This window comes from Staurois parvus, unplaced genomic scaffold, assembly GCF_062004578.1.
Source record: "Staurois parvus isolate SC_StPar_1 unplaced genomic scaffold, SC_StPar_1.0 ptg000238l, whole genome shotgun sequence".
Classification (NCBI taxonomy): domain Eukaryota; kingdom Metazoa; phylum Chordata; class Amphibia; order Anura; family Ranidae; genus Staurois; species Staurois parvus.
In genome coordinates, this window is record NW_028318034.1 from 1,075,366 (window position 1) to 1,091,892 (window position 16,527).

The 16,527-nt window shown below is 39.9% G+C and overlaps 1 protein-coding gene across 8 annotated transcripts in view; it reads right to left on the minus strand.

Annotated features, from left to right (window-relative positions):
• The window catches only part of PNPLA4 (patatin like domain 4, phospholipase and triacylglycerol lipase), a 142,638-nt gene that overhangs the window by 83,389 nt on the left and 42,722 nt on the right, over positions 1 to 16,527 (minus strand). For all 8 annotated transcript variants that reach the window (XR_016313166.1, XR_016313165.1, XR_016313164.1 and 5 more), the window contains exons 4-5: positions 9,494 to 9,588; positions 9,142 to 9,277 (exon numbers count right to left, since the gene is read on the minus strand). Coding sequence is in view for 5 of the 8 variants with exons in the window: in XM_089680280.1 (XP_089536406.1) it covers positions 9,142 to 9,277; positions 9,494 to 9,588 (231 nt within the window). In the remaining 3 variants the exon portion in view is untranslated. The remainder of the gene's footprint in view (positions 1 to 9,141; positions 9,278 to 9,493; positions 9,589 to 16,527) is intronic.

Sequence of the window (16,527 nt, forward strand, 5' to 3'; positions counted from 1 at the left end):
GCAAGATAGTAATGTAAAGTTAAAATAAACCTTAAATAAATAAACCTAAAAAAGCTTCATATTTAGAAAAAAAATGCAAAAAGGTATGTTCCTTCTTTTAATGTTGTTCCTAATATAAAGTGTTCTTGCTGTACAGGTTTTCTGTGTAAGCTATATAAAATAACAAACTTCAGTAAAAATTAAAAAAATGTAAAAAAAATTGCATATGATTAATATCTGTTAACTTGCTGTTTCTGCCTTTTTAGTCAGATTTTCAAGAAGTAAATAGACAAATGTATACATTACCAAACTTCAATAATCCAGTCTAAAGTTTAAAAGTATAAAACCTTTTTTTTATACCTGAAACATGAATAGACATTCAGAACTTAGGCTTGCTAAGTAAACATTCATTTTGCTAACTGAATGTTTTCTACTTGTTTAGTAAATCAACACAGATGAATCAATAAAACAATAAAAATTGGTTGCATGAGAGTTGTCTTGTAAGTCAGTTTTACACCTAGCATTGTGGTTCTAGAGGGGTGAAGGCATTGTGTATTAGAAAGTGAATATTAGAAGCAGAAAACAGAAAGAAAATAGAAGAGAGAGAGGTGAAGGTATGAAAGGGGTTGGGTAAAAGGTCTTTATTTAATTTGCATGAACAGTTTATTTTTTAGGACAAGCTTCTTAAAGATCCCCTTTCCTTATCAGTTTGAATCCGTATGGATTCAAAGCCCCAAGCCATTTGTAGCACTTTTTGTTTACCTTTAAAAATCAATTTTTTGCTAGAAAATGTCTTAGAACCCCCAAACATTATATATATTTTTAAAGCAGAGGCCCTAGAGAATAAATTTGTAGGAAAAAACATTACTTTTATTGCTGTCACAAGGAATGTAAACATCTGTGACAGCAACAGATATGTGAAATATATTTTTTATTAAGGGATCTGGGGTATATAGGACCCCAAATCCCTCCTCTGCACTTGAAAACATTCAAAACACCAAGACCTGTGTTTTTGAATGCTTTCAGATTTTTAAAAATGGCACAGAAAGTTTCATAATAAACTGGAAGTGATGTCAGGCCATCATGTCCGGTTTACAATAAAGGAGAACCAAATTCAGCATTGTTCGGCTGTCTGGTCAGCCGACAGACACTCCAGCTGGTCACTCAGGACTTCCAATGGGACAGGAAATCTTGAGAGAGCTGCAGAAGGCACTGGGAGGGGAGCTAGTTAGCTGCTCTGATTGCTTGTACAAGAGAGCCAACCGCCGGCTCTTAAAAAAACAGTATGATGGCACCACTCTGGTACGACCATCGAAAGTCTAGAGACGTATGGGTACATCGCTGGTCTGGACATGGTTAAGAAATGCTAGCAATAATAAATACAATTGCAATTACAAATAAAATTAAAAAGTAAGTTAGTGGGAGCAGGACAGCATTTACCATGATGTAAAGTAGAACAGCATGTTGCACAATATGGCAAACTTATATCTGAGTTCATTCTCATCCAGGAACAATAGCTCTGCACCATCCTCTATCTTCTCCAATGCCTCTTCAGCACCTGTCACCTTCCTTCTACAGCCCCAGGGTATGCACAATGGAGTTATGTTATCTCTAATTGTTCTGCATCTTTTATATGCCAAGAGTCTGCAGAGCGCTGCACATTTACAACTGGAAGTGTACATACAGTACATAGAAGGGAAGAAGTATTTTGGCAGGAGAGACATATAACATTTCTTCTACCAAAAAAAAACTATAAATACTGGCAAAAACACAGGGTAATTGAAGTGATCCAGATAAGACGCAAATAGTGGACTATAGAATGAGAAGGGGCAGAGCCACAGCACTAAGGAAGGTCATAAAGTAAACAGTGATTTAGAAAAAGTAAAATCAGCACTGAGTCTAACTTTAATGTCAAAAAGAACAACTGTTTTGTCACAAGTGCTGTAATCCGCAATAATCACCTTACAGTAAAATACTTTGGATGATATTAACATAAAAAAGTGTGGGTTACCGCTTTTATAATATGTAATGCAAAGTAACCAGTGCGTATACGCATGCACGAGTTATGCCATTATATAGTTTGCTAAATATAGATAATTTTCCAGGTTCTGGCAATAGTCCTTTTTTGTTGCAAAAATATATATTAATATCCAGTTATGGAGTTACATGAGGGTATTTGCATTAGGGATATTTAGTGGCCTTCATCAGTCCTCATGCACATGGACGTTTGTAAGTATTTTATATGCCTAGCATTAAAACCCAATCTCTTTCCTGAGTCCAAAGAACCGCACCTGGCATGTACAGACTGCCATACAAGTGAATGACTGTGTGCGGCTGTAGTTGTGGAAATGACGATGCCTTCGTGTTTACCCTCCCATGCAGGTAGGAAGTAGTTCCTGAATGCAAATGTTTCGGTTTAAGAAATACATTTTACATGCATGCATGAGTTAACACTAGTGCATACAGTTGTATTTACCCATCTTCTGTGGCCAGGGTAGTAGAACATGATCTGTGCTCCATTAGCTTTGGTGAAATGCAGGGGGGGCATCAGGGGTCTAATAGACCCTTGACATTAAAGAGAATCTGTTACTGTAAATATGCTATTGCATAGGGGGCTATTAAATGGAAAAAAAGTTTAAAAACTAAAGTAACAAAGCACAGTGGCTTAGTAGCACTTCAGCCTAGCAGCACTAGGGTCATTGGGAGAATCTCAACCATGGCACTACCTGCCTTGAGTTAGTATGTCCTTCCTGTGCCCGTGTGGGTTTCCTCCGGGTACCCCAGTTTCCTTTCAAGCTCCAAAGACAGATTGGCTCCTGGCTAAAATTATCTGTAGTATGTGTATGAATGTGAGTTAGTGACCTTACATTGTAAGCTCCTAGAGGGCAGGGACTGATGTGAATGTACAATATATCTATAAAGCACTGTGTAAATTGGTGCTATATAAGTACCTGTAATAAATAAAAAATATATATGAAAAAAATGTTAAAGCGACCTAACCCTCAGTACACACACATACACAAATAGATGCATGTGTCAGGTTTGGCTACATATCCAAATGTTCATGGCGCTACACATGTTAATAAACGCAAGAGAGAAATTATTCTAGGGCGATCATTCTTGGTTATCCATAAAATGATGATATTTTAGGCTTTTAAAGCATCTCTAATGGACAATTTTGAACATCAAAGTTTGTGGCCATTTCATGGCCACACACTTTAAAGACTTGACATGGTGGGTATATGTTTACTTAGTGCAACCTTATCTTTTATATTTTTCCAAAAATTGGGTAACATATTTTGCTTGTGTGCAATAAAATTGACTTTTGTGTATCTTTTTTTTTTACAAAAAAATACAGTATGTGTTCGATAAACCTACCCTCACATCAACCTTAAACCAAACCCTAATCTCATCTGCCAAAATCAATATAAAAAAGCAAGGATAAATGGATTGATGCACTGCAGTTTTGTGCCTTGTAGTCATATAAGCCAATATACTCCCATGAGAATAGGAAATAGGTGCAGAGAAGAAACAGGATAATAGATAACTTTTCTTTATACTTTTCATAGCAACATACAGTATAAATGAAACTGGGTATTTTGAACAATGAACGGTGAGTTTCTATAAAGAAAAATAAGATTAAACAATTACAATGGTAAGGTCAATGTGGATGAAAAAGAAGTACCTTTTCCAAGATTTCCAATTAGGGAGACATTAAAAAGTCCAAGGAAGAATAAATTACTTGGAGCATACTGTACATAACACATAGTTAAGAGCAAGACTGCATATCTTTTATGAGTGCAGCTGCTGAACCCTATTGCCTACTACTTATTCCCATTACACTGAAAATTACAAAAACCCACTCTACTGTAGAAATGATCGTTTGCTGCTTATGAAAAAATTCTAAAACGCAACTGGCAAAGGAATAATTTAGACAATACAAAAAGGTTTATAGTGGAGTTTCCACAAAGTCACCTTTTAAAAAGACTTGCTATGGAACTTATTAATGCCTGTAGTAACTAGAGGTTAAAGATTTAATGATTTCAAAGAAGTAGCAAGGTATTACAGTATGTAAAATATTTCAAAACTAAACTACAAACTTACTACATACACACAATGCACAGATTTCAAATACATATTTACAGGTGATACTACTCACTATATTAAAAGTTAAAATATAACTCCTGTCAAAACTTTTTTTGAGCAGGGAAAAGTTAGAAACTATGCTAGATTTCTATTATCCCCTTTCCCTGTTTGGCAGGTCCAACCTTACTATTTTTCCTGGAAGACACTGCTATCAGGAGAGAGAGTGAGGTGGAATATAAAATTGCTTAGTTGCTCTTGGACCATGGGTAAAAGGGATATTTTTTAATGGGGACACTGGTTCTTATGACTACAATCAGAGGTGCCCATTTCTCTCATTTTGGAGATATTTCCACTTATATATTATGTCTTGGAGATAGGAAGTGGCAACACATGCAGAAATAAAAAAAAATTCTAACCATTCCCACTGTATCTAAGAAAACAATGGCTGGAGTTATGTATCAGAAACCTAGGAAATTTAAACTGAGCCTGGGATACAAAATGCACATGAAAGAGTATGTATTTTGAAAAGAATGTAGAGATACAGGAGACTCTCTCATTTATTAACAATAGTGTTCTATCCTCACTACACGTTTCCCTGTGTGTAACTCGACATGCAGCTAAACCCTCCTATTCTGCAATAAGCCAGACTGAATGTAGTCTTAAAGCTTTATTACCAAAACAGGGTGGGTGAAACAATTGAAAAAAAAAGGTAAGAAATACATACAATCAATGTATGATGCATACAGAAAACATAATCAATAATTAGGCTGCAGATGGCAATAAGTCCATACTCACCAGTGATTCTACCTGTAGGGGATATAAGTTCAGTCCACAACATGTGCTGCAGAGAATTATGTCAGGTTCCTTTCCCTCAGTTCTTAAGATGGAGTCTGAGCATCCAGGATGCACCTGTTTCCATTTCTTAGACTGAAGGGATTTTGATATTAAGGTTAAACAGTCTCTAGTGATTGTAAAATAGTACATTTACTTTGGGTTCCATCTAGTGGCCAAATTTATTATTACAGGCTGAATTTCCCTGCTGGAAGCACAACACTCCCCGCCTGGTATCATACCACTATTTGGGTCCTCAGAAGAAAACAATAAGACCAGATCAGAAACTGGTCTGAGGAACACCTTTGCTTCCCTGTCCCTGTGAACTTTAACTTTAAACTTTCTAATTCTCCCATTCTCACTTGGAAGAGTTTAGGTGACAAGGCCATTGTGATCACAAAATGGGCCAAGGTTTTGCAGAGCACTGTCAGCAGGACTTGATTTCTTGTTTGGGATACAGTGAAGTTCTACTTCTGACCTAATCCTTTGACAGTGGTGCCAGCCTTTACAATTATAGTCATTTGCATCAGTGGCACGTTTGAAGGAAAGAGCTATATGAATGAGGTGAGTAATAACTCGAATGAATGGCTTCAAGATTGAGAAACTGTTATATCTGTGGGATTTAAACTGTCTAAAGTCACTGTCAGAAGTATGGGGAGTTCAAGGTGGATCTGAATCTTGAGCTCAATTGTGCTTGCCACCTATGATTCCTTTGCGAATCTCTGTGCATTAAGAAATTATATCTGGTGTAGTTGTAACAGTGAGTTTTTCCTCCCCGCCATACTCACTAGTGCTAGCGAATGCATTGTAAAGTCCATGGGGCTGGTACAGGGTGTAAACCTGTGTTGTGACCTGAGCTGTCACATTCTGTGCATTTTACACTGACCTTACAATCCTTGGTAAAGTGAGATTCTTCCATGGAAGTGGCTGTGCTGACAGTGTAGTAGGCCTATGTGTAGTGACTGTGTATCTCGCTTGTATAAAGGCAAAGGTCGAACTGGTGGCTTAGACAATAGGTGTTCTAGCATCAAATTAACTCGTAAATGAACGATGTGCTCTTTCATGTGCTGGAGCTCATCCTCAATAGAAGTTTCAGACAGGCGCTGGGAGTGCTCACTGATCTCCTTTTTAATCTGGTCTATGCCAGCTGAGACTGCCTTTTCCATTGCAACACTTATGGTGGGAGAGAGTAGGGAGGCTACTGCATGAGTAATCCACTGATGAGAAGGATCCCCCTCTTTCTCTGAGGTCTGCTATGATGTGGGCCATGCAAGCAGCTGAGGAGCAGCACTGCTATGCTCAGTGGCTGTGTGTGTCTCATGCCACAGTGGAGGCCAGCAGCAGCTTAGAATGTGCAGGATGCTGGGAGCAGGAATTGCTCTTGTCCAGAAAGTCTCAAAAATGAGTGGGGAGAGACCGGGTGATACAGGGGCCAGTGGTAGCTTTAATAAGCAGAGTTTTGAGCCACTCAGAGGTAGCTTGCAGGGGAAGATTTCATTTCATGAGGTGCCAGAACCAGAAGCCTTCCCCAGTTCTTAAGATGCTGTTCTTAAGAGCTCCCAGGATGCACATGTTTCATTTTCTTAGAATGAAGGAGTTTATTATATTAAGGCTAAACAGTCTTTAAGTTCTGTAAAACAGTAAATTTAGTCTGGGTTCTATCTAATTGCCAAATTTAAAGTGGTTCTAAAGGCGCAAGGTTTTTACCTTCATGCATTCTATGCATGAAGGTAAAAACTTTGTCTGTGCAGCATCTCCCCCAGACCCCTCAATACTCATCTAAGCCCCCTCTCAATCCAGCGATGTGCACTGGAGTCTTGACTATCCCAGGACTCCTTCTTCTCATTGGCTGAGACAGAAGCTGGAGCCATTGGCTCCCACTGCTGTCAATCACAGTCAGTGAGACAATGAGAAGAGAGAGGGGGCAGGCCCAAGTTGCAGCTCCATGTCTGAATGGACACACAGAGCAGAAGGTATGCCCATAGCAATTTTTCTTACTTCCTGTTTTGGTGATGATGCAGGAGATGAGGAGAAACATCACCAGTAGCTACAAAAAGAGCAATGAAAATCTAACACTTAAGTACTCTGTTCAAAGCTAAATTAAATGATTAAATTGGTTGTAAAGGCTCAAGGTTTTTTACCTTCATGCATTTTATGGATGGTACGAGACTGCAGCAAAGCTACAGAAGATGGTTTGTGTGATGAAAGCCTGTCACCCTGAATGGGTGATTCCATCAGAGAACTGCTTCCTTGCCGCTGGGACACAGGACGAAGGTATTATAGTAGGGCATCGCACCCAAGACAAGCAACACTAGCTTAGGTGCAAAAACTGGAACCGAAATACAAGTGTTTTATACACTTCAGAAATAGGGGCAGTCCCCACATGGACAATAAAACAAATAGTACACATTGAGATACACATCCCACACTGATTAGATAAGAGCTTGATCACATTGTCCTAAACAGTGCAAACAGTAAACAGTACAGCCATCAGCTAACAGTGATCTAATTAACAGTAAGCTAATCAACAACCAAACACCCAGACAAGCCAGGGCCCCACCTCAGACAGCCAGGCACCTCCAACCCTGAATAAACAAAGTACAATACACATGCTATCTTTCAGGTGTTTGATTACACCTGTATAATCTGTCCATAATAAGACAAAACTCATACAATATTCCAACAGGAATATTACAAGTGGAATTAGTTTATCTCCAAAGATTTCTTGAGGGAGATTGTTGACAAATATTTCTGTCCCAAGTTGAGGAGCTTCTCCAACCCAGTCTGCAAGAGGGACCCATATTTCCTCTGACCATTAACCTGTGAAAGGTTAATATTATACCTTTTCATCCACTCGAGAAGGGAAGCTATATTGTCTTTACTCAGAGAATTAATCCAAGCCTCACTCTCAGCATTCATCACATTATTAGCAAATGATCTGCTCTCTCCAAGGACCATAACCAGTGGGTAGAAGGCTACCCCCTAGTCCCCTGCAAAAGCTCTGTCTTGTTTGGGTCTGTCACAGTTTGAGCCTACAGGCATGCTCCAGAAGACCTTATGAGACTACAGGTATGCTACAGAAGATGGTCCAGGACAGTGGGGATACCTACAGAAAATGGATTGAGACTGCAGGAATGATGCAGAAGACAGTCTGAGATGGCAAGCATTCCACAGAAGATGGTCCAAGACAACAGGCATACCTACAGAAGATGTTCCGAAACTACAGGCATGCTGCAGTAAACATTGAGACATGGCATATGCTCTATAAAATGCTTAGGGACAGCAGACATGCAGAGACAGATACTGGGAAAATGTTATATGAAAGATTGGAGAGTGAGGACATGCTTCAAGAGCCAAAATCTGATAACATATTACATTACATAGCTAGAGATCACTGCTATTACATCCCCTATAAAAAATAATAGCCCACAGCCTCTACTAAATGAGACTGAAGCCACATTTGATATTTCACCCAATAAGATCTATCTACCTATGAGAAAGAAACTAAAACTGACCATAGACTGATCAAAATTCACCCAGCCCAGCATGGATTGACCTAATTTCGAATAATGTGTGGCCAATCCTGCTCGACAGAAGTCAAACATTTGATTGACTTTAGAATAGTTCCTCTATCCACCTCATTTGTGTGGACAGAGGATTATGTTAGTTAATATTTTTAGTTTTGTTTTGTTCTGGTTGAAAAAAAAATACCCATCTAAGACCAACCTAATAAGAGAAAAGAGAATTAATAGCACAGAGATGGTAAGCATAAAAAACAAACTATTTAACTGACACTCTAATAAAGATTATTCCTTTACTGGCCTGAGTAAATACCTAGGTAGGTAACTACCTAGGTAGGTAACTAATACGTTCTATTGGGGACCAGAGGGCTAAAACGTTGGGTTCAAGGGAGCTGAAAAAAAAACAGACAAAAAAACCATAAGGAGCAGGGAAGTTTTAACTATTGGATCATTGCAGTGGTTACACTTTCCACTAATATGAAGATGCAGTATGTCTGGAAGCATAAAATAGGAAACCATGTGCAGATTGATCTGAACACACCACTGATACAATTGGGCCCGTTTTCCCAGAAATGTTTCCATATGTAAACATACTGGAGGGAGAAGGCATTGATCAGGATGGCATGCACAATCAAGACAATAAAATGTTCACAGTATGAAGAGTCAAAAAGGAGCACCACAATATGTCTGCATTTGCTGCAGTCAATGACAGCACAATTTTTACCTTAACAAGCTCTTCTCTAGAGGCAAAACTAGAAAACAGGCAATTTTCCCAGCTTTTGGTGTTAGTGACTGATATGTAGAGACGGTTCTGAGCTGCATCATGAGCATTAGCAGGGAGAATAGTTTCTATGCCTTCCCTGTGGCAAAGAAATAATAAACATTACTCATATTTAATTATTCAGCATGCAATAAATAATTAACACACATTCTGCATTCCTGTATGTTTAGGAGGAAAGTCACATACATTTATATCACTGTACAAGAGGCACAGAGATTAGTGTTTATATAGTCATAAAAGCTAAACCTTAGTTTTAGAGTAAACACTCTAAAAAATAAGTAGTTGTTATATATACCTTAAGTATTTCATAAAATCATATCTTGGTGTAAGTGCTCCCAATGTTTGTTTTCTAACATCTTCAGAAAACTGGTAAATGAAATCCTTACTTTCCTAAAATCAGAGAAACACAGGATTGGAATCCATAGAATTTGAAGAATAGAGTATAACAGTTACATGGAGATAGTACATAAAAAATTTCATCTGGAGTGATTCAATGTAGAATTCATGATAAATATTAAAGCGGTTCTAAATGTAAATTTTTGGTTTTGGAAAATAACAAATGTGTATATAATTACCTACTGTCTGCAGAGGTTTTGCACAGAGCAGCCTGGATCCTTCTCTTCTCGGGTCCCCTGCAGGCTCTCCTGGCCCCTCCCTCCTGTCAGGTGCCCCCACAGCAAGCAGCTTGCTATGTTCATTCACACACTGAGCCATGGCTTGGCCCCACCCCCTCTCTTTTCTCAATGGTTGACTGGCTGTGATTGACAGCAGTGGGAGCCAATGGCTCCTGCTTGCTATCTCAGCCAATGAGGAGACAGACCCGAAAAAGCAGATGATGCTGTGCACATCGCTGGATCACATTGAGGCTCAGGTAAGTATTGAGGGGGCTGGGGGCACTGCTACACACAGAAGGTTTTTTACTTTCATGCATAGAATGTATCAAGGGAAAAAACCTTGAGCCTTTACAACCACTTTAATTATTTATTTTAGTTTTGAACAGAGTAAAGAAGTGTCAGGTTTTCATTGCTCTTTTTTAGCTGCTAGGGAGGTTTCTCCTCACCTCCTGCATTGCCAGTAAGCAGGAAGTAAGAAAAATCTCTCTGTAAGGGTAACGGGAAGTAAAAAAACATTTTTTTTAAGCTGGGAAAGTGTTATATCTGGCATTTTTTTTTGCTGGCTGATAGCTAAAAAGAGTGGCACATTTGAAAAAGTTTTACTTTTGACTGCTGGTGATTGCTGGTACTTGTAAGTGTTCTATTTTCTTCCTTGGGTCTTGCTAAAAGCTTTTTCTTTTTTAAATTCCTTTTCTGTCACTTTTTAAATAGCATTTTTTTTCTTCCTTTCTTTGTCTTCCTTCAGTCTGCTAATTAAGGGGAGGGGTTAATTGGTCACAGGTGATACAGGTCCTATATAACTTGCTGTAGAGATCACTCTGAGCTTGCCTGTATTTTGCTTGCCAGACCTTTGACTAAGTGGACATTTTGATAAGAGGAGTTAAAAAACCGGAGTTGAAAACAGCAGATTATAACAGGACTCTACTAACCTGTAAGTGACAACCAGGGGCGGACTGACCATTTAGAAATTTGGGCACTGCCCGAGGGCCCAGGGTCAGCAGGGGGCCCCGTGAGATGCCCCTGGTACCTTTTTCATAGGCTTTTTTGAGTTTGGGCAAGGATACAGGGGCCCCATGATCCCCTATTGACCAGGGGCCCCATGAGTTGTCAGTCCGCCCCTGGTGACAACTGATATTTCCTGTTAAATTTTGTAACTGGGATATGAGTGCTAGCGGGGTTGAAGGTTTTGTGCAGTGCACAGTGTGCCACATGTATGCAGCAATGGAGCAACAGCTCCACCCATGGATCATACACCCACGGGTCCTTAAAGAATTGAGCTCTGTCATTTCATTGTTTCTAATTTTTAGGGACTCTTTAATGACTGGCATAGTACCATTGGATTGGCGTAAGACCAATGTGGTGCCAATATTTAAAAAGGGGTCAAAATCTTTACCAAGTAATTATAGACCTGTTAGTTTAACTTCTATAGTTGGGAAGATACTGGAGAGTTTAATAAAATACAAAATAGATGAGTTCTTGCTGGAAAAAAAAATATTTTAAGCAACAGATAGCATGGATTCATGAAAGAGAGAAGTTGTCAAACAAATCTTTTTATGGGGAGGTGAGCAAAACCTTGGACAGAAGGGTGGCAGGGGACGTGGTATACTTAGATTTTGCAAAAGCGTTTGACACAGTTCCCCACACACGGCTAATGTGTAAGGTAAAGTTTACGGGCTTGGAAATATCCGTATGTAAGTAGATAGAAAACTAGCTAAAAGATCGTATTCAAAAAGTAGTGGTTAATGATTCATACTCTGAATGGTCTATGGTTGTCAGTGGTGTACCCCAAGGTTCAGCGTTGGGACCCTTACTTATATATTTATAAACAATATAGGGTCTGGAATTAAAAGTCTTGGCAGATGACACCAAGCTGTGCAATGGAAAAAAGTCCTTACAGGATGTCTTTAACTTACAAGCCGACCTCAATGCACTGTTTAATTGGGCAACTATGTGGCAAATGAGGTTTAATGTTGATAAATGTAAGGTTATGCACTTGGGGGGTACAACTGGGGGAATCAATGGTGGAGAAGAATCTGGGAGTTCTGGTAGATCGTAAGCTTAATAATGGCATGCAATACCAAGCTGTGGTTTATAAATCAAGCAAAATCGGGGGCGCATGCGCGGCCGGCTCTGGGATGGACGCTCACTAAGAAGAGCTCCGTCCACCCGTCAGCACGGACGTGGCTCACACCTACCCCAGCTGTCATAACTGGCTCCAACATATAAATAAGGGTCACGGAACCCTCTATACAGGATGACCCACTGCCGCAACGCTCCGGGACAGCCAGGGAAGCTTACCAGCTTCTTCCCTGCTATCAATCCCTGCAGCTACGATGGCGCCGGCTGCATGACAAGCAACCTCATAATGCATGAAGGGAACAGCTCAGCACAGCATCTGGATCCCAGGCTCAAGGCACCACTGTACCCAGGAGACCCGGGTGAGTCCTCTCCTCCCCTGTCCCCTTCTACCAATAGACCTGCTAAATCCAGGCCCAGACTGGACACAGACACCATTCCTGACAGACAACATTCTTTTCCAGCTACAATCTCTGAAAACACTTGTCAATCTTTAATTGAATCCTTTCCTGCCTCTGACCAACCGATCACTGAAATCTCCACGAAAAACATGCTTCTTTCTCTGTGACAAACATTGCATAATGATCTGACAACAACACTGTCCCAAATCTCAAACCCGGTAAAAAAACAGGAACACCGTATCCGATCCGCCATATTGAAAACAAAATGGGAGAAATGTGCACGGCACACAATGATCTAATAGATGCACATGCAGACCATGAGGCTGATATTGAACAAATAAATCTTAAACTGACAGACCTAGAGGACCGCTCCAGGCGCAACAACATTAATTTCCGCAGTATACCTGAATCCATCACTAATGATGCCATGGTTCCCTATATCCAACAATACATGAAGCACCTCATCCCTTCTCTCACAGATGTAGAACTCGCCATAGACCGCGCACACAGAATACCCAAACCGTCATTCCTACCGGCCGCAATACCCAGGGATACATTGGCTCACATACATCTTTACCACGTGAAAGAAAAAATAATGATAGTCACCATAACAAAGGCACTGCAGAATCACGGAATCGGCTACCAGTGGGCTTTCTCCACAAAGCTTACCGTCAAACACCAAGGAAGGATTTACACGATCAAAACTCTGGAAGCAGGCATCGATCTCCTGAAAACATGGAGCATCATACCAGTAGACTCCCACCAATCCGCCCCTAATCGCCCTCAGCAAATGGATGCAGAATGGTCATGATCCAACATCTTCTTACACTGTTAAATACCCAACAAGTTGGGCATTGCTTCACAAACCGCTAACAGCTGGCAGATGGCCCCTATCTGAACATTTCCAGACTCCAAGTTTTCTTCCAGCATGACATCCTTTGCGAGTCATGCTTGTTCAAACCCCCCCCGTTATGCAGTAGCAAACTGTGCTACACATGTTGCTTGTGTTTTTTCCCCCTCTCTCCTCCTCGCATCACCAGTCAGTCAAGTCAATCTCTCTCCTTACAAAGACCTCCACCACATGATGGAAAACATTCCCCAATCCAGGGACCAAACCAAACCCACAACATCACACCTCTGGAAGACCACCACCTACGACAAAAGAAAACCTACTTTACTCAACAACCTAAGAAACAACTCCTCTACCTCATACAAACCGTTAACACTCAACAAAATGATTAACATATCATCCTTAAACGTCCATGACCTTAACTCCACTTATTAGACATCCTTACTTCTGAAAGAAGCCTGTTTCCTAAAAGCTGACATCCTATTCCTGCAGGAAACACATTTTGCCTCTACTAAAATCCCTAAATTCAATATACACCAATTTTCTTCAATATATATATTCCTTCAATTCCAATACATTTCAGAAACAGCAGACCCCCAAGGCCGCTATCATATTCTGGAATGCAAAATCAACAAAATCCTATACACCCTAATCAACGTCTACGGTCCAAATACCAACCAACTCCAATTGTACAACAAACTCAACTCAACCATCACCTCGCAAAAACAAGGCAGACTTCTCATTGGCGGAGACTTCAACATCATAGGCAATCCACTTGTGGACTCTTCCTCTAAAAAACGCTCCCCCCAAGCACAATTTCAACCAATTTTTGCATAACAACAATCTCTACAATATCTGGCGATGCCAACATAGCACAGAAAAAGATTACACTTATTACTCCCCATCCCATCTATCCTTCTCCAGAATTGACTTATTCATCACAGACAAATGGACTCTACAACACATCACTCCTTCAAAGATCGGCACCATAACATGGTCAGACCACGCTCCAATCACCATTGCCCTTGACCACAATCAACACTCTTCGTTCCCTCGAATATGGAGATTGAATCTGACACTACTGAAGAATCCAGACTTCAAGAAACACATACTGGATGCACACAACATGTTTTTTGACCTTAATGATACACCTGATATCTCTATACCTATATTATGGTCCACTTACAAGGCATACATGAGAGGTATTCTTATACAACTGAACTCCCGCATTACCAAACAAAGAAACCAACAAACTGATGAACTCCTCATCTCAATTAAAACAAAAGAAGAACTAAACAAAAAATCCCCAAACCCCTCAATCTCTGTTTCCCTCACCACAGACAGAAACAAACTTAGAACCCTCCTGCTTTATAAATACGACCTTAACCTCCAAAAAACTAAAACTACATTTTACTCCCTGAGCAACAAAGCCAATTCTCTATTAACCAATATGATCAAACAACGATGCCTAAAATCTAAAATATCCTCAGATCAACACCCAACCATACATACCTTAACCACAAACCCACAAGAAATAGCTAATGCTTTTGCAAATTATTATCAACATTTATACAATCTTAAAACGGTCCTGACACTATACAACCAACACTAACATCCATACAACAATTTCTACACACAACTAAACTTCCCCAACTCTCCCCATCTCAACTTGACACTATACCTACTCCGATATCACCCAAAGAAATAGAAATAACCATCAAAACTTCCCTCTTAACAAATCTCCAGGAAACGATGGATATACAAACTAATATTACAAACAATTTGCCCTTGACCTTTCGCCCTACCTGACCAAACTCTTTAACCATGCCGCCACCACCGGTATATTCCCTAAAGACATGCTACAGTCCATAATAATGACTATACCAAAACCTGGCAAAGACCCACAACTTGTCCAAAATTACAGACCAATTTCCCAACTTAATACAGATATAAAACTCTATGCAAAAATTATAGCTCGCAGACTACTCCCCTATCTTCCTACCTTAATACACCCAGACCAAGTAGGATTCATACCTGGCCACCAAGCACCCAATGCCTCCAGAAGACTTATATCTCTTCTTCACCACTTAGAACATATCAAACAACCCTCATTACTCGTATCCTTAGACGCAGTAAAAGCATTTGACAGAATACATTGACTATTTATGCGACTGACCCTACAGAAATTTGGTATTACAGGATGGATGCTAACAGCCATCCTATCATTATACTCCCACCCCTCAGCCAGGGTACTAACAGACAGAACATTATCAAACCCTTTCAATATCACCAATGTTAATAGACAGGGCTGCCCACTATCTCCTATAATATTTGCATTGCTCATTGAACCCTTGACTTCTAAACTTAGAGACGACCCGGCGTTCACTGGCATCAAATACCTTAACACAAAACACAAAATTAGTGTATTTGCAGACGATATCACATTGATGATTACCAACCCAACCAGATCCCTCACAACAATACGCACTCACCTCCAACAGTACTCGTCGTTTTCATATTATAAACTTAACAAACCCAAATCTTCAATCCTAAATTTCCATACACCACACCAAACCCAGATATTACTTGCCAAACAATTCCCCTTCTCCTGGGAAAAAAACAATATTCCCTATTTAGGAATCAGACTCACCGCAACAACAGACCAATTATACACCTTGAATCACAAAATACTACTCAAAACTATCCCCCAAGAAACTGCCACCCTTCGCAACTCAGAACTCTCCAAATAGGGCCGAGTTGCGACATTGAAAATGTACATCCTACCCAAAATTCTATATATTTTTTGCCCACTTCCCATACCAATCCTTAACACCTTTTTCTACAAACTACAATCAATTCTCACCAGATTCTTATGGAACGCTAAAAAACCTAGATGTACCACCAATCTCCTAATACGCCCAATTTCCAAAGGAGGTGCAGGCCTCCCACATCTAAAATCCTACTATAATGCTACTCTTCTTGAACAAATATGTTTTTGGTGGAACCCAACCACAGAAAAAAATCTGGTCTACAATGGAAACCTTGCCCTTTCTTCCACTTAAACCCCAAAACTTACTCCTAATTCCATCAACATCAGAAACAAACTACCAGCTAAAGCACCCATGTATCCAAGCCGCTCTCCAAGCCTGGTACAATCTTCGGACCACTGAATACACGGATCCCAAACAAATTTTTACCCCAATTGACATACTACATTCCATTACACCCTCTTTGTAACTATCCCAATGGGAAAAACTAAACATGCATAATATAACAGACCTCTATATAGACCACACCCTACACTCATTTCAGAATCTCCAAACCAAATTCAATCTCCCTGCCACTGAATACTTCACTTACTTAAGAATCGTCCACTGCATGCAAACAA